This window comes from Sciurus carolinensis, chromosome 5 (assembly GCF_902686445.1).
Source record: "Sciurus carolinensis chromosome 5, mSciCar1.2, whole genome shotgun sequence".
NCBI lineage: Eukaryota > Metazoa > Chordata > Mammalia > Rodentia > Sciuridae > Sciurus > Sciurus carolinensis.
The window spans coordinates 26,731,185-26,757,390 of record NC_062217.1 but is presented as its reverse complement, the minus strand read 5'-3'; the positions used below and the strand labels follow the sequence as shown (position 1 = coordinate 26,757,390).

The window sequence follows — 26,206 nt, the reverse complement described above, 5'->3', positions numbered from 1 at the left end:
GAAGTCATGTTCATGATTTCTCCTAATTTCTGCCACTTTCTTCTTTCCCAGAGATAACAACTCTTGTGATTTCTAGTGCCATAAATTAGCTATGCCTCATTTGAAACTTTATGTACAGTTAAATATTCTTTTGCATCTGGCTTCTTTTGCTAAACATATTTGTGAGAGTCTTCCATGCTCTTGCAGATACACTCGGTTATTTTCATTGTTATATTGTGTATGTACAATTAAAACTATTTCTTATTAATGGATATTTGAATTGTTTTTAGTTTGGAACTGTTATGAATAACTACTTGAGATCATTTTATTTGTCTCCTTTTTTTTTTTTTGCGGTGCTGGGGATCGAACTCAGGGCTTTGTGTTTGCAAGGCAAGCACTTTACCGACTGAGCTATCTCCCCAGCCCTATTTGTCTCCTTTGAGTGTGTGTGTGTGTGTGTGTGTGTGTGTGTGTGTTTCTCTAGAGTATATACCTAGGAGTGGAATTGTTGGGTTATAGGCTATTTGTAAATTAAACTTTAGTATATAATACTAAGTAATTTTGCAGAGTAGTGGTGCTAGTTTTCGTTCTTACCTGTAGAGAAAGATGCTCCACGTGCCTGCCAGCATATTGCCAATTTTTTTTCGGTGTAATCTTATCACTTACAATTTTGCCATCATGTTTATTATATTGTGCATTTATTTGCTTTATAACTTATTAAATTGAAAATCCTTTCTATACTTATTAATTTGTATTTTCAGTGACTTGATCTTAAGAAGTATTCTGGCATTTGGATAGTGAATCACTCCACACATTTTTTTTATCTTATGGCTGCTAATTTATAGAGCTGTTTTTTTTTTTTAACATTATTGCATTATAATAAAGTAGTTTTTTTTAAAACTAAACCCTTTGACTGAACTTATGATTTTGTAATTCCAAACTTATTTGTGGAAGTTGGTATTTTTAAAAAAAAACCCACACTTGATTTTTTTTTTCGTGTATGAGCATCAGCTTAGTCTTTGAGAGAGGGGATGAGCTCCTAGGTCTTAGGAAGATTTATATTAAAATATTTTAACCCCTTGTTCAAAAGACTACTCAACTTATTTTCCTTAGACTGAATGGTTTTGCTGTATTTAAACCTTGTCCATTGAATCTCACTTTCAAGGCTATTTTACTAGGAGCTCATGAGTGTGATATTTCATATATAGTAAGATTAAATGTGAATCTTAGTAACCATATTTAAATGTTTTCTCCTTCTTAGGATCGACCACTCAAGCTAGCTGCTCAGTATACTACAGAAAGGGTAGACTAGAACACAAGACAATCCCCTACCCTGGTCTGTTTATAATATAGCAACCAGGGAATTCCTGTTTAACAGGTCAGATTATGTCCCTCCTCTGTACAAAACCTTCCAGTGGTTTCCCATCTTAGACTAAAATCCAGAGTCCTTATAGTGGTCTGTAAGGCCCTACATGGACTGGCATCCATTACCTCTGACCTATTTTTCCCGTTCTCTTACTCCTTTCTGTTGGTTTCCTTGTTGTTCCTGGAGCTGGTCAAGCCTACTTCCACCTTGAGGCATTTGTACTTTTGCTATTCTGCCCCTAAATGTTTTTTTATGTACTGTGCCCTCTAACTTGCATGTGTGCCTTATAATGGCAGGGGTTTCTATGTATTTCTTCATTGATATATTCCCTGTGGCTAACACATAGTGAGTCCTCATAAATAGTGTTGAAAAACAGGTATATTGATAAATATGTGGAGTGCTGTGGATCCCTTATTTCCACCTAAATGTGTTCTGTATTACTCCTCCAATGCAGGACATGACACCAAAATTAGAAAACACTGTTTTGATTTATCAACCTATTTTACATTGCAAAATAATAATCTTAGGAGAGACTGCAATTTAGAGATCCTGTCCAACTTTTCCTGTGTTTTCTGCTTACATCAAGGTAGGAGTAGCCCAGGGATGTGCTGCAGGATGCCATAGTGAACAAATTCACCGATTCTGGAGCTAACTCGCCTAGGATCTAGCTGTATGTCTTGGATAATTTACTATCCTCTCTGTTCCTCAGTTTTCTCATCTGTGAGGTAAAAATAATTAAAGTATCTACCTCATGGGACTTGTAGGATGAATAAGTGAGTTAATATACGCCAAGAAGTTACAGTGGTGCTTGCCACCCAATAAGCAGTGTATGACTTTTAGCTATCGATCTGACATGGAATTGTGTGTATGTGGGTCGGGTGACTAAACAGATATGAAAGAGAACACAAAGTCACTTTTTAAAAAAAATAAATAATGAGATGTCTAAAGAATCTTGCACTCGACTTGGGCCATGGAATCCAGGCAACCTTGGGCAAGTGAGAGCCTGCGGCTTTACAGAAAGAATCAAAGGTCAGCTCTTATTCAGTTTCGACATCCTTGTGACTTTGGACCAGTGGTTTTTATTACTGATTAGCCAGTAGTCATGTCAAGCAGCTCACTGCCTAACAAGAGATTTGACTGCTTTGTTGGATAGGACCATTGTTAGAAAAATTCATTCTTTTGTTGATCTGAAATCTACCTCTTTTGTTACTTCATGTGGGTCCTGGTTCTTTTCTTTGGAGTAAGAGAGCAGGGAGTTGGTTGTGTTGCTGGATTAGCATTTTCTTCTTCAGCGTAGATGTCCCTAATGTTCTTGTCTTCCTCCATATGTCATATTGTTTGAACCTTTGTCACCCTGCACATCCTTCCCTGGCTGTAATTTGTTTGTCAGTATTTTTTTTTTAAATGCAAATCAAGAGCTAGCAATGGACTATATTTCACTTAGTCTGCCAGTGTGAGGGTTTGTACAACACAAAAACCATGATTTGTATTTTGACCGAATTGTATCAATCATTGACTATTTCTCTTAGTCATTTCGAGCCTTATTTTTCTCAAATAGCATGATTAGTCAATACTAATAAAAGATCCTTAACAAAGCTTTCTTGATATGGATAATTCAGATATTAGTAAAAGAAATTAAAATATTTTTTCCATGAGTAAAAAGAATATCCACCTTCATGCTAAGTATCAAATTTTTGTAATGTTGCCATTAGTCAACTAGTGTGAAAATCGAAGGATGAAATTCTAGGATCCTTTCTGGGACATTGTAACTAGTGTTGCGCATAGGTAATAATATCTTGGGTAAGGTTAACTTTATTGCCTAAAAGCTAACACTGTATTTTAGGCATTGCCTATTAATCAGCGGTTGTTAATTTTGATATCCCTATTCTAACTCATCTTAGTATTTGTTATGAGGGTAACTCACCCATTTTACTCATTCCTTGTTATAACTAAGTTAATTATTTAGTTTTCCTGAGTCTGTTTTTTCTATTACTTTGCCATTTTGATTTGAAAAAGTTTCTAGAATCTTCATTGGAGTATCTAATGGTAGAGAGATTCTTATTTCTATCATTGAGAAATTTTTTATTCTCAGGACATAGTACATAAATGGTCATCAGTTGGGCTTTTACCCACATTTCCTCTTCTATGCAGTAACCAGCTTTTACTTCTTCAGTTCTCCTCCATGCCATCCTTTTCCATATAATAGCCAGAAGGGTCATTTAAAAATCCAAATCATATCTTGTCATTCCCAATGCGAAGTCCAAATTCACTGCTGCTTTTCCCGCCAACCTCTTCTTTCTCTTGATGTCTTTTAGCCATATCGACTACTTAGTTTTTCCACAGCATTTCACAGTTTATAATTATATATGCCTTTGCTTTGTGTACGTGTTACTCCACACCCCTGCTAGATGAGATGCTTGATGAGGGCAGACAATGTATTTTTTTATTCACTGCTTTAAAACTGAATGCACAATAAAATATATTGTACATAGGATATACTCAGATATTTACTGTTCTTAAAATTCTGTGATACTACTACTTCTAGGTGGGTATGTAGTTTTTCTTTTCTCTTGGTGTAATTCTCCCCTGCTATTTGGACATTTATATTAATATGAAATTTTAATTTAATAAGTCTCAAATTATAGTGCCCCATGAAGACTTGTTAAGCTCTAGGTATATCAGTTTCTCTTGTATTCCTTACTTGTTTTATTTCTAGAATAATTTAAAAATGACTACAGAGTGTTCCAGTGATTTGTTTAAATAACTGTAGCATTGGCCTATCCATAATATAAAATGTGACTCTGTGCTGAACTTAAATTTTGTTTGTTTGGTAGGGGTGCCAGACATTACTTCTTTTGATAGTGTCAATATTGATATGTCGTCTGAAATGCGAGAATCTTACTTGAAAATTTAACTTAATACTGCTGCCATATTGCCCAGATATATAGTTTATTTTGGGGGTCAGGTCACTAGAATACTGTTTGGTCATTACCTGGTGGCTGAAATAACGGGCATCTGAAAAGGGAGCTATTTAGTCCCCTCTCGGCACTTACTGTTCCTTTCGTTTATCTCAGAAGTAGGATCAGAGGTCACCCTATTCTTTTATCTTTTTTGAGGAGGTTGATTCATTTCCCCCCTTCATTTTTACGTTAGACAGTAACTTGAGGCTGATGCTGTGGGGATAGTACTTGATGCCTGTCAAAGTAGTTCCCTAGTTGAAGTGTTCTCTGGCAAATTAGTGTTTCATGTAAGTCTCTTCAAAGCTGAGTAAATCTTGGCAGAATTCCACAACTAGAAACCATAGCATATACTTTTTAAATATAGCCACCATATCATTAAATGAATAATTTAGGGTAAAAGCATATTGGCTTTAATGATCTTAGTAATATGATTTGAAGTCGTCATTTTATCATTGTCATTACAGTGATGTTATGATGTGCCTCAAAAATCCCACTGGAAGAAACCCTGAATCCTGAGGGGGTTACTTATGGTAGAAAGGAAAAGACTCAGTAAGATGCACTTGCACAGTCCCAACGATTACCTCATCTGCAGCCTCTTTCTCAGATTCTTTGGAGAATCTAATAGTTCTGCCATCTTTAAATTCAGTCAAGGCACGAGATGATCTGATGTTGAATGGTATGGGTTTAGGGAGGCAGAGAGACTGAATTAAAACGATCACCTTAAAAAAAAATCTCCACCATAATGTTTACTAGTGAACTTAAATTACTTAGCCTTATCTATAAAAAGAAGGAAAAATACTGTCTATCTTGCAGGGTTGCTGTATTTAATGAAATAATGTATATGGGATTTTCTGCTGCATAGTAGTCTTAATTAATTTTCTTTTTTGTCATGTATTAATAGTTTAAATATTCTGTAGCACTGGTGAAAAGTCTCTCCATGTACCAATTCAGAGAGACTTTTCCAGTCTGTTTGGATCTAGCAAGGATCATTTTAGTTTTACCTGCAACTATCCCTTTAAGAATTCAAAGATATTTATATTAAATTTGACCAGTTCATCTAATTCTGATTGATTAAATAGGGGAGGATGATACCTAAGCAATCAGAAAATACTATTTTAAATTGTAAGAAGATATTTTAAAAGTGATTATAGTTGGGTGTATTGGCACATGACTGTTATCTCAGTAACACAGTGAGATAGGAGGATCACAATATGAGGGCTGCCTGGGCAAATTAATGACACCCTATCTCAAAGAATAAAGAGAACTGGGGGTTTAGCCCAGTGGTAGAGTGCCTCTGGGTTCAACTCCCAGTATCTTTATAAAAAAGAAAAAAAAGTGATTATATTATAACGTTTTGAAAACTTAATGATGTTATTTAAAATTATCCTGTTATTGACCAGAACTTTTTTTATACCTGTCCCTAGGGAAGGAAAAATACGCAAGATGGTACAAGCGATGGTGAAATTCCAAAATTTGACGGTGCTGGATATGATAAGGATCTGGTAGAAGCCCTTGAGAGAGACATTGTATCCAGGAATCCTAGCATTCATTGGTTAGTCTTTTAAATTCTTGAATTAAAATAGAGGAGAAAACATCATAGATTGACTTGATATTGAGCCTTCTCTTGTTATCCATTAATTTACTGATTATGTCTTCATCTGTAATATGAGCATATAGAATTGATGGGAGACTTCTGTAAGAATATAGCCAAGGAGCCAGGTGCAGTGGCTCCCACCTGTAATCCTAGTGGCTCAGGAGGCTGAGACAGGAAGATTGTGAGTTCAAATCCAGCCTCAACAAATTAGTGAGGCCCTAAGCAACTCACTGAGATCCTGTCTCTAAATAAACTTAAAAATAGGGCTGGGGTTATGACTCTGGTTGAGCGCCCCTCCAAATATATATGTATATAAAACCAAGGATATTTTACATGTTAACTTGATGTTGATATAACTGATAAAGGTCTTAATTAAATAACATGTCTGAATAACTGTAGTGTTTTCACCAATTTTATACAGTAAGGATTAGAACAATATTCTTAATATAAAGATAATGTCATAAGTAAAAAATGTATGACTTAGTTCTGACCGTAAGTCATAGGCATTCCTGATAAACCTCATGCAACTTTGTTGTTCTTACACAGGGATGACATAGCAGATCTGGAAGAAGCAAAGAAATTGCTAAGAGAAGCTGTTGTTCTTCCAATGTGGATGCCTGACTTTTTCAAAGGAATTAGAAGGCCATGGAAGGTGAGGACTATTAAAGCAGTTGTGGTATGAGAATGTTGTTTGTGTGGTAATGAAAGTTTGTCAATATCAGGGGAGGTCTGTGTGCATCCAGAACACATGGATTTGAATTAGGGTGTGTGGCTTTGTGGCAAGAGAGATGGGCATGGAGTGTTGAAGCTATAAAGTCTTTTCACTCAGGTGCTGAGCTAGAGGATAGTTTTAAGAATTTCCTAGATGTCATTTCTATAAATAAAAAGTTAAGCAAATTAAATAGCAATAGTACATAGTCTTATAGAATAAGTGTTTGATCAAATAAATACCTTTTTTAGGTTGATTTATTTCTCACTAATCATTATCATTTAATCTAGGCTCAGTAAAATTCTTAGACATAATCAGAATGTTTGTTTCTTTCTAGCTTACCTGCTACCATAGAGTTTAAAGCCTACCCAGGCCTAGCCCCTAAGTTCAACAGTTTCATTTTAGCATATTAAAAACTCTCCCAAGCTCTCTGGAAGCTACCTTCCTGCCTAGAACTTTTTTTTTTGGCTTAGCCATAGGCAGAGTCTTCCTTTATTTTGATTAGTTGAATGAAATGAAAGCCTGACCTTACTTTGCCCTTCTGGCTTAGCTAGAAAGGTCTGTTTATTTGTTTAACACCTCTTCCTCTATTCTTGTGCCAAAAATAGAGGGAGGGGAAATTGTGTAGTTACCTGAATGATCTGAAACACCCATGGCAATTAGATTGCCTCTCACAACTTGAGAACTTTTATAGACTATGTTTGTTATAGGTCATTTTTATTCCTAATATGTATTTTACTTTAATTGACAAATAATATGTATTTCTGTAATACAGTGTGATATTTCAAAATAGTATACAGTGTATAATGATAAAATCAGAGTGATCAGCATATCTCTTATCTCAAACATTTATCATTTCTCTATGTTGGAACATTCAGAATCCTTTCTAGCTTATGTACAACTAATCATTGTCAACAGTTACCCTTTTGTGCTGTAGAATATTACCAGTTACTCCTCTTATCCAGCTACATGTGTTGACCAACCTTCTTTCCATCCCCTTCTCTCCCATGCCTTTCCCATCCTCTAATATGAGACCAACTTTTTTAGGTTCCACATGTAAATGAGAAAGGGTGGTATTTGTCCTTTTTTGCCTCACTTACTTCACTTAACATAATGTCCTCAAGGCTCATCCCTGTTGCCACAAATGACAAGGTTTCATTTTTTATAGGTGAATAATATTCCACTGTATATGTATAACCCTTTGTATTCATTCATTCACTAATCTAGGCTTAGTCAATGTCTTGGCTCTTGTGGATAGTGCTACAGTAGACTGGGTGTGCAGATATGTCTTTGACATACTGATTTTATTTCCTTTGGATATGTATACTCAGTACTGGGCTTGCTGGATCCTGTGGTAGTTCTATTTCTAACTTTTTTGAGGAACCTCCATACTGTTTTCCATAATTGCTGTACTGATTTATATTCCCTCCAATAGTGTTTGAAAGATCTCCTTTGTCCAGCATTTATTATTTTTTGTGTTTTCGATAATAGCCAAAGGGGTAAGGTGATATCTTATTGTGATTTTGACTTGACTTTCCCTGGTGAGCAGTGATGTTGAGTACTTCTCTGCCACTTGTTTGCCGTTCATTCCTCATTGGTTTAGGTTTCTAGTTCTTCATGGTGCAATCTTGGTAGGTTATGTGTGTCTAGGTTTTCTGTTTCTTTTAGGTTTTCCAATTTGTTGTCACGAAGTTGTACTTAATAGTCCTGAATAATCTTTGTATTTCTGTGTATCAACATAAATATATCCAAAAAGGATGAAAAACATCTCTGATTTTATTTATTTACTTGGGTCTTCTCACTCTTTTTTCTTAGTCTAGTTCTGACTTTTAAAAAAGCCAGAATTTTGTTTGGTTAATATTTTTTGTATTATTTTAGTCTCAATTTATTGTTTCCTTTTTCTTTTCTTTTCCCCTCCCTCCTTACTCTTTGTTTCTTTCTACTATTTATGAGTTTGGTTTGTTCTTGCTGTTTTAGTTTCTTGAGTTGCATTGTCAAATGGTTTATTTGAAATCTTTTTTCTTTTTTGAAGAAGACATTTATTGCTCAATTTCACTAATAGTATTTCTTTTGTTGTTTCCCATAGGTTTTGGTATATTGTGTTTCTATTTTCATTTGTCTTAAGATACTTTAAAATTTGTTTTAATTTCTTCAGGTTATTTAGTAACATGTTGTTTAATTCCCAAGTATTTGTACAATTTCCACAGGTCCTTTTGTTGATCTCTAATTTTATTCCATTTCATACAGTCAGAAATGATACAGAATATAATTTTGATTCTTAAAAAATTATTGAGACTTGTTTTGTAACAAGATTTTTCCTGGAAATTTTTCCGTGTGCTTATGAGAAAAATGTTAGGTGAAATATTCTGTAAATGTCTGTTGGGTTCTTTTGGTCCATAGTATAGTTTAACTCAGGTGTTTCTTTGCTAATTTTGTGTCTGGATAATCTATCCACATGGGTGAAGGAGTCCCCAACTATTGTATTTTAGTGGAATCTCTATTTCCTTTTAGATATAGTAATATTTGCTTTTTGTATTCAGTGATCCCATGTTGGGATATGGATATATATATGTACACACACACACACACATATAATTTATTTATATATATGTGTGTGTATATCTCCTCTTCTTGAATTGATACATATATATGTATATATATAAATCCTCTTACCATTGTGTAATGAATGACCTTTGTCTCTCTTTTTTTTTTTTTAACTGTTTTTAACATCCTTTTTCTTATTAGAGCTTTATAGGTATACATAGTATAACTATATTTGTTTGCTTATTAGGGGTAGCCCAGTTTCACATAAGCTTTCTTTGCTCTTTTTATTCTTTATTGTTGTTGATCCCCTGTGAGTGGGTTAACTTAAAATTTTTTTATTAGAACTTTATAGGTATAAAGTATTGAGTTCATACAGACAAAATTATACATGCCTGGGAATCAGTTTCAGTTCATGATCCCCTGCATTCTTCTTCCTCTGCTCCACTAGACTTCCTTTCACTTGTTTATTAATTTGTATTTAATTGGTTCTTTATGTTATCTTATCATTCCTTTCCCTTTACTTTACTTAATAGAGCTTCCGCTGTCTTTTTATGGTTCTTGATATGGAGTATATCTGGGAAGAGTAGCTACGTGCTAGCTTTTGGTTTTCACCTGCATGGGATGTATTTCCCATCTCTTCACTTTGCATCTGTGGGAAGCGAGTTGTTATAGGCAACATACAGTTTTTTTTTTTTTTTTTTACCTTGTCTCTATCTTTTAATTGGAAAATTTAATTCATTTGCATTCAATACTACTGTTGACAGGTAGTAATCTACTGTTTTCATTTTGTTAATTTTTTTCTGTTTGTTTTGTATAGCCTTTGTTTCTGCCTCTCTTACTGACCTTTGTGATTTGGTAGTTTTCTAATAATAATATTTGACTATTTTCTATTTCTCATTTGCATATCTGCTTTCATGTGTTTTCATTATGGTCATCATCAATCACCCTTTTGCTTCCAAATGTAGGACTCTTTTAAACATTTCTTGTAAGGTCAGTCTAGTGGTAAGTTTTTGAGAAAAAGCTTTATTTCTCAATGATTTCTAAATAATAGCTTTGCTGGGTATATTATTCTTGGCAAATAAATTTTTTTCTTTTAGCACTCTACTGTTTTGCTAGGTTTCTACTGAGAAATCTGCTGTTCGTCCAGTGTAGATTCCCTAATATGTTACACTTTTTCTCTTATTACTATTAGAATTCTGTCTTTGACTTTGGCTCTTGATTTTACTGTGCCTTGAGGAGGACCTCTTCCAGTTAAACCTAATTGAGGTTCTTTCTGAGTTTTATGGATCTTGATGTCTAAATCTCTCCTAAGACATGAGCAGTTTTCAATATTTATTTTGTTCAACATATTTTCTGTGCCTTTCTTCATCTCTTTACCCTCTGGAATTCCCATAGTACAAATATTTGCTTATCCCAATTTCTCATAAGCTTTCTTTGCTCTTTTTATTCTTTTTTTTATTTTATTGTTGTTGTTACCCTGTTAGTAGGTTAATTTAAAAGATCTGTCTTCAAGTTCAGAAATTCTTTCTTCTGCTTGATATAGTTGGTTATCTCACTTTGACTTATTTACTCGTATTCTCTTATTTCTCACTGAGCTTTTTAAAGATCATTATTTTGAATTCCTTTTGAAATGTTTCATAACTTTCCTTTTCCTTGGGTCTAATACTGGGGAATTATCATACTTCTTTGGGGGTGTCATTTTTCTTTGCTTTTTGTGTGCCAGTGTGTTTGTTTTTTTTCCCTGCGCATCTAGTATAGCAGTTTCCCTTTCCAGTTTTTAAAAAAATTTTCTATATATATTTTTCAGTTGTCAGTGGACCTTTATTTTATGTATTTCTTTCTATGCGGTGCTGAGAATTGAACCTAGTGCCTCACACATGCCAGGCAAGTGTCTACCACTGAGCCATGACTCCAGCCTGCCCTTTCCAGTTTGATGAATTTTTTCCTGTCCCCGCCCCCACCCCCGCCCCGTGGGGAGAACACTGTGATGGGGGAAGAGGCGTTGGTTGGATGTGATGTGTCAGCTGATTCTGGGTGGACACGTGGTGTCATTTCTGTGTCGTTTCTTTAGCTATGATCCTTGTCAGTGATGTCAGTGGTTGTGTCACTGGCTGAGGTTGTGTTTGTGACTCTGGTGTTGTGGTGTGGTTTTGCTGGGGGTGAGACTGCCATATGACTAGCTATTGGAGTGTTCATGGATGCCCACAGGTGCTGTGGGCTGGTGGCTGTGTGGTGGGTTCTCTGGAGGGATGGAGTCACTGCCTGGCTGACTGGGAGGCAGGGCTTGAGTGTGTTTTGGGCCCCCAGCTGTATGAGGGTTTCCCCTCTGTGCAAGTCCACTGTTCTCCAGGGGATGGGACACCATACCGTTTTGGAGACCTCATTTTGAGCCTTTCTGCTCAGCCTGTGGTTTGAGCATCTGGGGTCTTGGTCTTGGGTCACTTGTATGGACATGGTGAAATGACAGTGGAATTTCCACATTGAAGATACACTGTGGATGCCACCGAAGGGCAGCATGCACTCTAGCAGTAAGTGCAGGTTCAAGGTGGCACCCAGCTGTAGCAGCTCAGCTCACAGAGATGGGAATGTGCAGTATGAGTTCATTTTCTGGCAGTATAACCACCTGAACTCATAGCAATTCGCTAAATTCTGGGGCCTATTAGGGCTGCAGGATTGTTCTGCGTAGTCACCTTTAGTGGCAAGAAGAACCATTGCCACTCTCTAGCTTACATTTTTTTACATAAAGAGAGGTCTGATTTTTCTCCAAGCCATTTGGTCAGGGAGATGGTGAGAAGAGGCGGGTCCCCCACTTTCCTCTTTATAGTGCTGTCTTGGGGTTTTCATGCCACATGAGGATATTGCCACTGCAGAGCTACTCTCTAGTGTGCTCCCTTGTCACTCCAGTTGGAATACAGTTGATGAGTGACAGGTAACTCTATTTGTCCATCTTGCCAACATCCTGTGATAGATTGTTGTTGACTTTATTTTGGGAACATATGACCCAAAACTTCCTCTTTATTGTAACTTTTAGCAATATTTAAAAGACAAAATGTTTTAAGTAGGGATTTACATATGTATTGTGTGTTTATGCTCATATATTTTAATGAAACATTTATTTAATGACTGATGACTGATGTTATAATTTAAAAGCAAACATTTGCCACAATAAAGCTTGTGTGTCATAAAGTAATACATAATCATAATGGTTGAGAATCTAATTATAGCTGTGGTGTTTGTAAAACTAAAAATAAGTGGTTGAATTACATAACCAATATCTTGTGTCATGTTAGAAAGCTTAAAATTTAGTGTTTCCTAGATGTAGTTTCTTTTTTTAGGACCAGTGTTATCATCAGTTCATATATTTGAATCAAAATATATAAAACAAAACAACATAAAAACAAGCAGAGACATCTTGGGCAGCTGAATAGTGATGTCCATATATGGCTTCTGGTGGTTGTGAGGTCAGTCCTTGATTCCTTCTGAATTTGTGGTCTACCAGTTGAAGTTTCCAACTTCTTTTGTATGTCTCCCTCTATCTTTGATCTACCCGTGATGATCATGATAGGGCAACATATGAGGTGTTTTTCTACAAATTGGTTAATTATGCAAGAATATTATAGGATTTACTATTCTATTTATCTAGAATCATAGACGCTAATAAAATTAAAGAAAATGGAATTTTATTGTTTAATAAAACTGTCATTTTATTATATCAAATCATCAATGGAGAGAAGGGGTTTTTGCAGTATAGGATCTATATTTTGACATGAGGTCCACTAGCTTCCCCAGTGAAGGGCCTACCAACTGAAAGTTCCGTTATATCTCTAAGAAGATGAAATCTCCAGACTGGGGTCACAGTGATATGTGGGACAAGGGGCAAAAGTATCCGACCAAAGGTGATGTCAAAGCCATTGTTTGAACTTTCGAAAGTTCAACACACTTTAACCTTCATAAATGTTCTTTCTAAAAAGATCTTTAGTTGTTTCCTTTAAACAGTTCATTTCACTGTTAAAAATATGATTTGGACTTCATCAGTTTATTTCTTCATGATGTGCTTTTGTAGTATTTACTGTCCTCAATTAAGAAAATAATGTAAGCATTGATTTGTAGTGAATCTTATTCTTGGACCAATGAATTTTTTTCTGCATTAGTAAAATGAAATTACGGGATATGGAACTTTGATTTTTAAAAGTTATATTGTACATATTTTAGAGATTTTTGAGTTACTTAGAAATTTGGTACCCCCTCAAAAATAAATAAAAATTTAAAAAATGGGACAACAAATAGATTTTAGAAGATATGAAAGTAAGGAGACCGCAAAAATGCATCAAATTTATAAAATTTGTCTTAAAATCTAAATTGTAGAATTTTAAAATTGAAACGAGCATTTAAGATCATCCTATAAATAGAATCCCTGAAGTTTGACAGACTAAAAATTCGAAGTCCAAATAGGTTGTGACAGCCATAATTGTTCCTTGAGAAAATTTAAAATTCAGCATGTCTGAGCTTATTACATCTATGCTGACCTCTCCCTCCCCAGCATACTTTTTCCTGTATCAAATGTGATGTCATTTCTTTATTTAGCTATCAGATACTTATCAAGCCTTGTTATATGTAAGGATCTTTGTTAAAGAACTTGGATTATGTATGGGAATTTCAAGAAGATGCCTGGACTGTGATCCATCCAAGATGGAGTGTTGGGCAGATGCAGGAGGCTTTCAGTTAAAGACAGTGGAGGAGGCCGATGGGTGCTGTAGGCCACATGTACCCTGAGAGCTCAGCAGAAAGCTTGGTTAGAGAAGCCTTCGTTCCTGACGATGTGGGATCTGGAGGACTGCAAGAGTTTCTTTATGTTGGGGCAGACATTTCACTTGCTGTTGGAACTTGGGAGGAATGGGATGTGAGCAGTGGAAGGTAGATGAGAAAGTATAAGTGCGTTTGGGAAATAGATGCATTAGAGTTTTATAAGGGAGGTAGCAACAGGGTACAGACATGCCTTTTTTATTGTATTTTGATTTATTGTGCTTTGCAGATACCGCATTTAAAAAAAAACAGATTGAAGATTTGTGGCAACCCTCTGTTAAGCAAGTCTAATGGGTCCATTTTTCTAATATGTCAGATGATCGTTGGCATTTTTTTTAAACAAAATAGTTTAATTAAGATATGTAGATTTTTAAAACATAGTGCTAATGTCCACTTACAGCTACAGCATTATGTAAGCATACCTTAAGCTTTGGGACACCAAAGCTCTGTGCGACTTTATTTATTTCAATATTGGTTTTATTGGTCTGAAACTGAAACCTGGATGTCTGAGAGTTACCTGTATTGTTTGTTTATTTGTTGGTTTTTTTGGTAGTGGAGATTGAACCCAACTCCCCCCCTTTTTTTTTATTTTGAGAAATGATCTTGCTAAGTTGCTTAGGGCCTTGGTAAATTGCTGAGACTGGCTTTGAACTTTCAATCTCCTGCCTCAGCCTCCAAAGGGGATGAAGCTATTGAGAGAGGTTAAGGACAAGGATATTCAGTGCCTTTTCAAAAATGAATATCTCTAGGATGAAATTTTGTCTAATGGAATAATGATGAGGTCCTTCCTTATAAATTTTAAGTTCAGATTATATGACTTTTTTTTCAGGGCAACACTTAAAATTATACTCAGAAGATAAGGGGTTGCCTAGGAGGTAGACTGCTGTATTTCTCAGTGGCTCAAATATATATGTATGCCTGAGTCACTCTTACATTGAGACTGTATTCACACATTGGGCCTACCTCAGCACTTTTTAAAATGCACTGTAATTTATTTATCTCTTTCCCCTATTAGATTTAAAAGTTTTTTTAAGGATTTATGTGTGATTCCTGGCTAAGTCAACTACGTGTCCTCAGGGCCTAACTCTTAGTAAGGATTCAGTAAATGTACATTGGGTAATACATATTTATTAGTTATGTGTCAAGTGATAAGTGCAGAGGACACCAAAATGAGTAAATAACTACCACAGGAAGCTCATGGTCTTTGAGGAAATTATTATTACAGAGGCAGCGTATTGTGTGCAGTATTTGTTCAACAGGACAGTGTCACTCGTGCTGTTATAGTAAGCAAGCTGCCGTGGCAGCAGAGGAGGAGTTACTAGATCTGCTACAGAAAATATCAGGGATAGTTTCCAGAGCCGCTGGCTCTGAGCTGAGACTTGGAAGTCGAATAGGAGTTCAGCAGGCAGATGTGACGAGGAAAGTCTCTAAGGTAGAAAGGTTGTCGTGTCCAAACATGAAAGGTGTAGGAGGATGTAGGGTATTTGGGGAATCATGGATAGTTCAGTGTGGCTGAAGCATAAAGTGTTTATATGGGTCATAGTAACGAAAGACACTGCTGAGTAGCTGGTGGAAGCTGCCTCTCTTGAAAAGCCCTGTGTGTCATGCTAAAGATGCCTGAGTCACTGATGAGCTTTAGCAGATGACTTGCACATGTAGAAGGATGCTCTTCTGATAGCAGTAGGAGGATTGATTGGAGGTGGACATAGCTGAAGAGAGGTGAGGAATGTGATCAGAGGGCTATTGCAGTATTCTAACCAAACGCGAGGACTGGAACAAAGGCACTGGCTAGTGGAAAACGGGTGGATTTGTAAGAGGTATTTAGAAGTAAGGACTGATTATTTATAGGGAAAAGGGAGAGGGACAAGTTGTATGACTCCCAGATTCCAGGCAACTGAAGGATTATGTGGTGACTTCTGACACCACTTTTCCAGAGTTGGGCCAAACTTCACAGGTTGAGAGCAGTTTTCCTCAAAATAAAAAGACATCTTCTGTGACATGTTGAACTAAGCATTCCTTGTCCTCAGTAAGGGAACAGTCCTACCTTCCAGAAGTCATTTATAACTTATACTTTTTAGTCAAAAATTAAGATCCATCTGAGGTAATAAGGTAGCAGTGAAATCCAGTGGTCATTCAGACATAATTAAATTAGCTAGAATTATATCAGTTTAATGTGCTATGCAGTGTAAATAAAATAGTGTTAATGATGAAGAGCCACTAAATGCATACTAAAAACTCAACTTGAGCTACTTCTTACATTTGAAAACAAATACATTAAATATCTGTAAAAACAAATCAGTGAATAATGAAAATGTCTTAAGAAGACCAATACTCTAAGTCTTAAAGATCAGTGAATATTTAATAATTATTATTTCACCTCCTCATGAACTTACTCCTGTAATTGTTACCTCTTTCTTATATCTTCTTATCTATTAACTCTTTCTCCCTACAGTATAGAAACTTGCTTCAATTACTCTTCACTTTTTTTCTATCCATAAAATGATACTCCTGCCAAATGCACAATGGTCTTACTGTGACCACTGAGTTTATGTACTTCAACATGACGGTGATTTATGAAAAAAGTATTTTAATCTGATAAATCATTTAATTCATCTTTTGAAATTTCAGGGTGTGTTGATGGTTGGACCCCCAGGCACTGGTAAGACTATGCTGGCAAAAGCCGTTGCCACTGAATGTGGAACAACATTCTTCAATGTGTCCTCTTCTACACTGACATCTAAATACAGAGGTGAATCTGAGAAGTTAGTCCGTCTCTTGTTTGAAATGGTGAGTAATGGTGTATTTAGATTTAAAGTACTATTTGTGTAAGCATATGGTGCCCCCATATTCTAAGTCCATTCCCTAGGAATCTTTTCAAAAAGGGCTTTGTGCTTATATTTCAGTAGTTCTGGACATACATCCGCCCTGAGCAGTGGGGTGGTGGATTTTGTGAGGTAGTTCATGTTCTTCAGTGCACCTTTGTCTCTGAAGAGGGCCCTCTGGTATCTTGCCCAGTGGGAGTAAAAGAGACTCTGACATACGTGGACTGGATGGTGTCCCTGGATATCTAGAGAACTGGTGGAGCAGAAGAATAATTTAATATATATTTGAATACCTAGCACAGACCACTTTATCAGAAAGCGATACAGCACTAAAACTTCTTTCTTTTTCATAAGGGATTTGTAAAAATTAAGAATGCATGTTTGGTGATAGAAATTGATTTATCTTTCAAAATTTTCTTTCCATGGATATTGCCAAACACAAAAGTAGAATATTATGGTAAATCCCCATGTAGCTATCACCCAGCTTCACCAACCATATAACTTATAATTTTGGAAATTTTTGCTTATCTAATTGATTTACCTTCTGTTAATAAATAATTAGGTTTTCAACTTTCATTTGCCATATTTTAAAAGGAAAAAATGATATTTTAAAAATATTCATATTATTTTATGAGATAGTTGAATGATTTCTTTAAAATATTTTTACAAAGGCTAGGTTTTATGCCCCTACCACAATCTTCATTGATGAAATAGACTCTATCTGTAGCCGAAGAGGAACTTCTGATGAGCATGAGGCAAGTCGCAGAGTCAAGTCTGAGCTCCTCATTCAGATGGATGGTAATTGACATTTAATTTTTATTCCAAACTAGTGTCTTTTATGTTTTTAGATAGAATCATACTTTGGATGTTTTCAATGAATGAACTAAAAGGCAGCCTGAATTTATTTTTGACTACTTATGTACCCACCCATATGTTCATTTGTTCTTGAATTCAAAAAGAATTTATTATGTACTTGTAATGAGTCACGTACCTTTCCAGGTTCTGAGGTTATAGAGAACAGGACCTCCATGGCCTTCAAGGAGCCTCTGTGAAAGCAAAGGCTCTAGAGTTCCAGGGGTCCTTGAGACCCCTTTAAAGGCCTTGCAAGGTCTAAACTATTTTAATAGCAATATCAAGTCTTTGCCTCTATTCACTCTCATTCTCTCACAAGTATATGGTTGAGTTTTCCAGAGACTTTGAGACCTAGGAGTATCAGAAAAGTTAGAAACCAGAAGCAGATGTGAAAATCCAGCAGTTCTCTATTTAGTCAGACATTAAAGTTTGAAAAAGTCTCATCTTACTAAATATACTTATTTTCATAAGACATGTTATTTATGTTAACAATTCATAGATATATTAATTTTTTTTCTTTCTTTTTTTTTTTTTTTTTGTGGTGCTGGGGATCAAACCCAGGGCCTTGTGCTTACAAGGCAAGGACTCTACCAACTGAGCTATCTCCCCAGCCCAGATATATTATTTTTAATCGTATTTTATAAATTTAATTTATAATGGTGAATATCAATAGATATAATCCACACACAAAAAAAACTCTTTGGCATTCCCAAGAATTTTTAAGAGCATAAAAGAGTTCTGAGACTGAAAATTTTGAGAACCACTTTTAGATGGGAAGCAGGCCAACTGTTCAGAAAATTTATAATATGCTGATATATTCTGTGGTAGAAGAAAACTCTGGGTGCAGTGAAAACACAGTAGGTGTCATACCACCCAGACTAAGGGGGTTATGGAAGGGGATAGATGAGTCGGGTTTTGAAGCATTGGTTGGGGTTGTCCAGACAAAGAAAAAAAGGCTTTGGGTAATCAGTCATCCCAGAGAGTTACGGGATTAGAGTTGCTGCTTCCTCTGGTAGTGCATGGTACATACCATGAGAAGAGATTATAAACTATTTAAAGCTATCCAGAGTATATGTTTCAAAATGCCCTGGCTATTATCCACTAACCATGAATACTTACTGAATATTTATAGCGTGTGTTACATATAGTGCCTTTTCCTCAATGAGTTTGCCATTTTAACTTTTGCTAAAGTATGAGAGAAAGGAGCAGCTGTGTTATGTTTTGCAGGAAGGGTATAGGAGAGAATATTTGTTGTTCAAAATTGGAAAAAAAAAAACAATACACATTTGATCAGGAGAATTTCATTGAGAATTGCTTATGTCCTATGCTTGATTATCAGTTGGACGCTTGATTCTCTGGGATAGGACTAAAATAGGAGTTTTAGTGTTAATTTATTAAGAAAATACATATTGAACTGGGTGACTCTAAAGCCACTAATTTGTTACATCAGGCTAGAAAATCATATCAATAAAGTTTGTGAGTTTTTGATGTATCTGTTTTGCCAATTATTTCCAGAATTTCTGTTATGTGACCTAAAATTTTTTAATGTTCTTACTTGTACATTATAGTTATACATAAAATATTGGGGTTCATTTTGACATAGTCAAACATGCATGGAATATAATTCGCTTCACTTAAGTCCCCAGTACTTCCCTTTTTCTTTCCCTTCTCCCTTCCCCTAGTCCCCTTTCTCTACTCTACTCTGACCTGAAATTTTATATTCTAAATTTTAATTCTAAAAGGCAGACTCTTTGTACATACCTGTAGTTGATTTGGTTATAAAAGGAAACAGTATTTGGATTAGACTCAGAACTAAAATAAAATAATTTTTGAGAAAATATGTGGTTAAAAAAGAAATAATGAAGCCAGGTGTAGTTGTTAATGTCTGTAATCCCAGCAACTTGGGAGACAGAGGCAGGAGTATTGGAAGTATGAGTCTATTCAAGGTCCCGTCTCAAGAATAAGAGGTCTGGGGATGTAGCTCAGTGGTAGTGCCCCTGGGTTTAATCCCTAGTTCTTAAAAAAGAAATAAAAAAAGAAACAATAGGGAAAAAAAGGAGTAAAGAAAAGAAAGAAAGAAAAAGACTAGTCTCTGAAGGCTTTTCAGAAGAAATATACTTATTTTCTTAAAAAAGTTAGTTTTTCTTAATGCATTAGAACCCTGAGCAAGATTATGTGAATTCTTTTACTTCCTTGTTTTGTAGTTATCTGTTGATGTATCTCATTTTGTTACCACATAGAGGTCAGAAGGACTACAGTATTTTCATCATTAATTCGACCACTAAGCAGTATGATAGAAATGTTAGTTGAATAAAAGAGTAAAGGGCTGTAATAAAAACAATAACAACCTTTCCTCATTTAATGTGTCTAGGAGTTGGAGGAGCTTTAGAAAATGATGATCCTTCCAAAATGGTTATGGTATTGGCTGCTACCAATTTCCCATGGGACATTGATGAAGCTTTGCGAAGGAGATTAGAAAAAAGGATATATATACCTCTCCCAACAGGTATGATAACTTCCTTCTATTGTATTTTGGACTTTTCTGTCATTTCCTGTTACCTTTTTCTCTTTATTCTATTGTCATTCTGCTTAAAGAAGTTTATAGTGTCACCAATTATAACCAATTTATAGTAGATAGAAACAGAGGCCACAGTACTCTATTGAAGTACCTTATTTTTTGAAGAAATTCTTAGAACTGTATTTTTGTTAATCAGTTTGTTAGCACTTAAGTTTTTACTTTTAAACTTGAATAGTCTTCATCAAACTTTATTTAAGTGACTAAAAATGACATTCGCATGGAGTATTTTTCAAAATATGCTTCTTTGAAAAATATAATTTCACTTAATGGATATTGAAATTTTCATAAGTGAAATTTTTCTTTCTATTTTGAGATAAAATTTGCAAATAGTGAAACGTACATGTCTTAAGTGAATAATTTAGTGAGTTTTGATAAATGTATCCTCCACTTTGATCAATGCCCCAGTGAAGATATAGGACATTTATATTACCCTTTAAAGTTTCTGTGTGCCCCTACAAGTTAATCCAACCCTCCAGTAGACATTGTGTTAGTTTTCCATGACTGTGACAGAATAACTTAACACAGGCAACCTAAAAGAGGAAAGATTTATTTTGGCTCACATTCTGGTTTCAGTTCCTGGTTGGCTGGCTTCATGGGCCTTAGGTAAGGCAGAACATCAGGTGGGGGGACATGAGGGGTATGAAACTGCTAAGCTCATGGTGACTGGGAAGGAAAGATGGAAGGGACTGGGGACAGGATATCCCCTTCCAGGGCACACCCCCTTTATATACCTCTGACTAGGACCTACCTTACACAGTTTCCACCACCTCCTTGTAGTGCCACCATCTGGGGACCAAATCTTTAACACGTGAGCCTTTGACATTCCAGATCCAAACTATAAAGAACATTCACTTTATCTGATTTTTATTGCCACAGATTAGTTTTGTCTTTGTTAAACTTTACATAAATGGAAACATAACAACTTATAGTCTTGTTTTCTGCCTACTTTCATTCAATGAAAATTTTTTGAAATTCATTTATGTGATTACATGTTTTCAGTAGCTTATTCTTGAAATGATTATACCATAATTTATTCTTCTGTTGATAGGCATTTCAGTCACTTCTGGTTTTTGGCTATTGTGAACAAAGCTACAAACTTTTTTGAACAAATCTTTTTATGGATGTATGTTTTTAATTTAATATAATTAGAATAGATGGGTCATACAGTAGGTGTGTGCTTAACTTTATAAGAAGTACCCCATTTGTTTTCCAGAGTGATTGTACCATTATATACTCTCAACCATCAGCGAATGAGAATTCCAATACTTCCACATCCTTGCCAACATTTAGTATTGTTAGTGAATTTTAATTTTGTTCATTCTCATCAGTTCAAAATACTCTCTCATTATGGCTTCAATTTGTATTTCTGTGTTCAGAGGTATTGAACACCTTTTCATGTACTTGTTGGTTGGTCATTGCTACATTGCTATATTTTTTGTGTGGTATTTTCCCTCCAGGTTTTTTTTTTTTTTTTTTCTTTGAGACAGGGTCTTACTAAGTTGCTTAGCAGCCTGTTCTCAAATTTGTAATCATACTACCTTGGTTTCCCAGGTAGTTGAGAGTATAGAAATGAGGCACCATGCCCAGCTTCCCCCAGTTTTTAATTGAGTTATTTGTTGTTTTATTAATGCTTTATATAAGTTCTTTAACAGTTTGTGTCTGTGAATATTTTCTGTTTGTAGTTTGCTTTTCATTTATCTTTATATGGTGTATTTTGATAAGCAGAAAAACTTTAATTTTGATGAAGCCCTCTTTTCAAGTTTTTCTTCTATGGATAGTGCTTCTCATGTCTTAAGAAATCTTCGCTTTCCCCAAGGTTGCAAAGTTTCCCGTATTTCCTTCTAGAAACCATATTTAGATATGTGAACCCTCTTGATTTAATTGTGTGTATATGAGTTTAAGGGATGGGTGGATGGTGGGGTTGGGTTTAGTTTTTCATGGTACTTCTGATTATTCTAGCATCACTTTGCTTTTTCCATTAAATTATTTTGGCACTTTTTTTTGAAAATTATTTTGCCATGTATGGGTCTATTTCTGAACACTAGTCTAGTTGATGGTTTTATTTAATAGATAAATATAGGGCTATCTATTCAAGGTAACTATTTCTTCTTGAGAAAGCTTTGCTAACTTGTGTCTTTCAAAGAATGGATACATTTCCTCTAAGTGGCCAAATTTATTTGGATTTTAACTTATATATGTGTGGATGCTGGCTAAACAGTTTAGATGAAGCTGTTGATTTCCAGTCTGGAACTTAAAGTCAGTAGGAGAAGGCACTCAGAAACAGAAGATGAATGTGAAGTGGTTAAAGTAATGACAGACTAATCTGTGGAGATGAATGGGAACCCAGGAGGATAGATTGGAACCTATTTTAAGGCTCTCATTTCTTCTAAGATGTCCAACTTTGATGACTGGTGTTTCCTATAAAAGAAGCTGGCCAAGTGTGTACCTAGCTCATGAGTCAAAAAAGCTGAAGGAAGAAATGTGGCAGCAGCTAAGAGCTGGAAGTGCAAGTGCTGCCCCACTAATAAGGTGTGAAACCAATTCATAAGTGACAATATGTATTAACTTTATGAGTGGATTCATTTCTGCCTTTCAAGACTCATGCATAATGACTTGCCGGGTCTACACTAACTCAGAAATATGCAGTGAAGAGAATTGTGGGAAATGAAATGCCAGCCTTTCTGGAGCTGGCATAATACAAATCCACATGCTTCACCTTCCTTTTTTTATCTGTAGGATCTGTGATAATGTCTCATTTTACATTCCTAATATTGGTAACAGATCTCTAGTCTTGATCATTCTTGCTAGAGATTTGTCAGTATTATTAGTCTTTCAAAAACCAAATTTCTGCTTTGTTAATTTTCCTATTTCATTTATTTCTTCACTTATTTTTCTCCTTTATACTTTGAGTATTAATTTTAGGCTTTTCTTCTTTTTTAAAACATTCCAAAGCTGTAAATTTTCCCTCAAAGCACAACTTTAGCTTCTTCTCACAGATTTTGCTATATCATATTTCTGTACCTAAGTTAAATATTCCTTCCTTTTTTAATTGTTAGTTTTTGCTGCTTATTTTACTTCTTGCATTTTGAAGTTCGGTTATGGGGTACATAAGTAATTATCACTGCTATATCTTCTTGGTTCTTCAGTCTTTATGAAATGCCTTTACCTTTGATAATACTGTTTTGATTCAGTATTTACTTTGACTGATATTTGTATAGCCTCACCATCTTCTTATCTTTGATGTTTACTTTGTTTTTATATTTATGGTGTAGCCCATGTATAAGACTGATATGCTCTTGCTGTTTGTCCAGTTTATCTCTGCTTTTTAATTGGAATATTTAGTCTTTTTTAATGTGATTATTGGTTTGGCTGTGTTTAAGCCTTCCATCTTGATGTTCTGTTTCTCTGTATCTCCTTTACTAATTTCTTGTGACCTAATTGACTTATTTTTAAATCCATCTTAATGGATTTTTTTTAGCTATACCTAATTTTTTTGGTAGTTGCTTTAACAATTACAATATGCATAGTTTTTTGGTTTTTTTGTTTGTTTTTGGTCTTGGGGATTGAACCCAGGGACACTGTACAACACTGAGCTATAATCCTGGTCCTTTTATTTTAAAATTTGAGACAGGATCTCTCTCAGTCACTGAGGGTCTTACTGAGTTGTTGAGATTGGCCTCAAACTTGTGAACCTTCTGTTTCAGCCTCCTGAATTACTGGAATTACAGGTGTGCACCACCACGTCCGGCTTGCATAGTTTTATATAGTTATTTTATGCTTTTATCTTTAAAATTCTATACCTAAAATAAAAGTGACTTCTATACCACCATTATAGTATTGAAGGATTCTGCATGTCTCTATATTTACCTTTACCGGAGAGCTTGTAGTTTCCCTTGTTTTTAGTTTGTTCGTTTTGTCGTTTTTGCTGTCTAGCGTAGTTTTGTGTCAACTTGTTTTGTGTAGCATATTTTTGTAAGGCAGCTTTACTAGTGATGAACTCCCTTAGCTTTTTTTGTTGGGAGGGTCTTTATTTCTCCTGGAAGAGCAGTTTTACCTGATATCGTATTTTTGGTTGGCAGGCTTCTTCTTTCGTATGCCATGCCTTTCTGGCCTGTAATGTTTCTGTTGCAAAATCTGCTGAGAATCATATGGGAACTACCTTATAGGTGAAAAAACCACTTTCAGGATTCTTCATTGACTTTTGATGGTTGATACAGTGTGTTTGAATGTGAACAACTTCTGGTTCAATCTTCTTCAAGTCCTTTTGAACTTCTTCAATTTGGATGTATATTTCCTTTCTTATATTTGGTAATTTTAGGGCCATTATTTCTTCAGATAAGCACTCTGCCCCTTTCTCACTTTCTGTCCTTCTGGAATTTCCATACTATTCATATTGGTTCATCTGATATTGTCTCATAAGTTCCTTAGGCTTTTTTCATTTTTCTTCATTCTTTAAAAACTTTTTTTCTTGACTCAGTAATTTCCAATGACCTGTCTTTGAGTTCACTGATTCTTGTTCATCAAATCTGCTGTTGATTCCCTCTAGTGAATTTTTCAATTCAGTTATTGTATTCTTCATTTTCAGAATTTCTGTTTGGTTCTTTTTAAAGCTTCTCTTTATTGAATTCTTACTTATTAGTTCTTGCATATTTTATTGATTTCATTTAGTTGTTTATCCATATTTTTGTTTAACACTGAGGTTCTTTTAAAATCATTATTTTGAATTCTTTGTTAGGTAATTCATGGATCTTTGTTTTTTTTAGAGTTGGTTCATTTGATATTGTTTTCCTTTGATTGGGCCACATTTCCATTTCTTCATACACCATTTTTTTGTTGTTGTTGTTGTGATTTGTGCATTTGAAAGAACAGCCACCTCTTCTGGTAGTTTTGGTCTGACTTTGACAGGGGAAGAGCTTCATCAGTCAGCCTGCCTAGAGATTCTGGAGCTCTCTCAAACCTTTTGTGGGGATGCTTCCTCTGGAGTTTCTTGTGTAATTTCCCAGTCAGAGAGGTTTAGTGATCTCTTTTTTCTGGTGCTTTTGTTCTCTTGCTCCCTCTGCTGCCTGTCTGTGGTATTGTAGGCTCTCTAATGTTGCAACAAGACACCTGTTTTTTATGGCCCACAAGCCTCCAAGGTATACCAGTTCCATCAGTGCCCCAGACAAAGTGAGGCAGAAACCAGTCTCTGAGAAACACCTTCAAAAGCTGGAATGTAAGACATAAGTCCCACTCTTCTCTTCCCCTCCCAAAGAAAAAGCCACAAGCTGGACACTTTCTTCGAGTCATATGAAGCTTAGCTGACTTTGGTCTGTGGCATCATAAATTCCTGGTGCTAAAACAACTCTTTTGTTCTCAGTGGCCCCTGGGCATCCAAGGGATGTTTATTTCTCCTCTGTACTTCAAGTCTGATGAAGCAGAAAGCAGTCCTTTGGGCAGTACCCTGGAAATCTGAAATATTGGATGTGTGTACTCTTCTTCTCTTTCCTTTCCAATGGAGGGAAAACTAAGTTTTCCTGTAAGTTGGGCTTTTCTTCCTAATTACAGCGACCTGTGTTGGCTTGGTGAAAAGCTGAGTCAGTTGAAATGAAATAGCCTTTCTCACCCATTTCAGTACAGTTGCAGGCTTTGAGCTAACCTGGGATGCTATGACTTCTTGGTTGGCTTTTGGAGTTCTCATATAGGCTTCTGAATCATGTGTTGTTGTTAAGTCTTGGTCTCATTGTTGGTTAGGAACAACATCTGGGGCTTCCTATCTCACTATCTTGCTGATGTCATTCTTGGCCTTTACTCTTTTTTGATGTGATATAAGCTGTCATATCATTGCTTTCTTGTGTGCTATAATGTCTTTTTTACTTTGGCTACTTTCTTGCTTTAAAATAAGCTCTATTGAAGAATAATTTACATATAAGATAATTTACATCCATTTAAAAGTCATACATTTAATAGTTGTGCACTGCCATTACACCGTACCACAATGAAGTGGTAGAACATACCTTTCA

General features: G+C 35.5%; 1 protein-coding gene across 7 annotated transcripts in view; it reads left to right on the top strand.

The window, feature by feature from the left end:
• Katnal1 (katanin catalytic subunit A1 like 1) overlaps positions 1 to 26,206 on the top strand; it is an 87,343-nt gene that overhangs the window by 37,156 nt on the left and 23,981 nt on the right. For all 7 annotated transcript variants that reach the window (XM_047553654.1, XM_047553652.1, XM_047553659.1 and 4 more), the window contains 5 exons: positions 5,730 to 5,857; positions 6,446 to 6,551; positions 16,584 to 16,742; positions 17,449 to 17,575; positions 20,001 to 20,135. In XM_047553654.1, the coding sequence (XP_047409610.1) occupies positions 5,730 to 5,857; positions 6,446 to 6,551; positions 16,584 to 16,742; positions 17,449 to 17,575; positions 20,001 to 20,135 (655 nt within the window). The remainder of the gene's footprint in view (positions 1 to 5,729; positions 5,858 to 6,445; positions 6,552 to 16,583; positions 16,743 to 17,448; positions 17,576 to 20,000; positions 20,136 to 26,206) is intronic.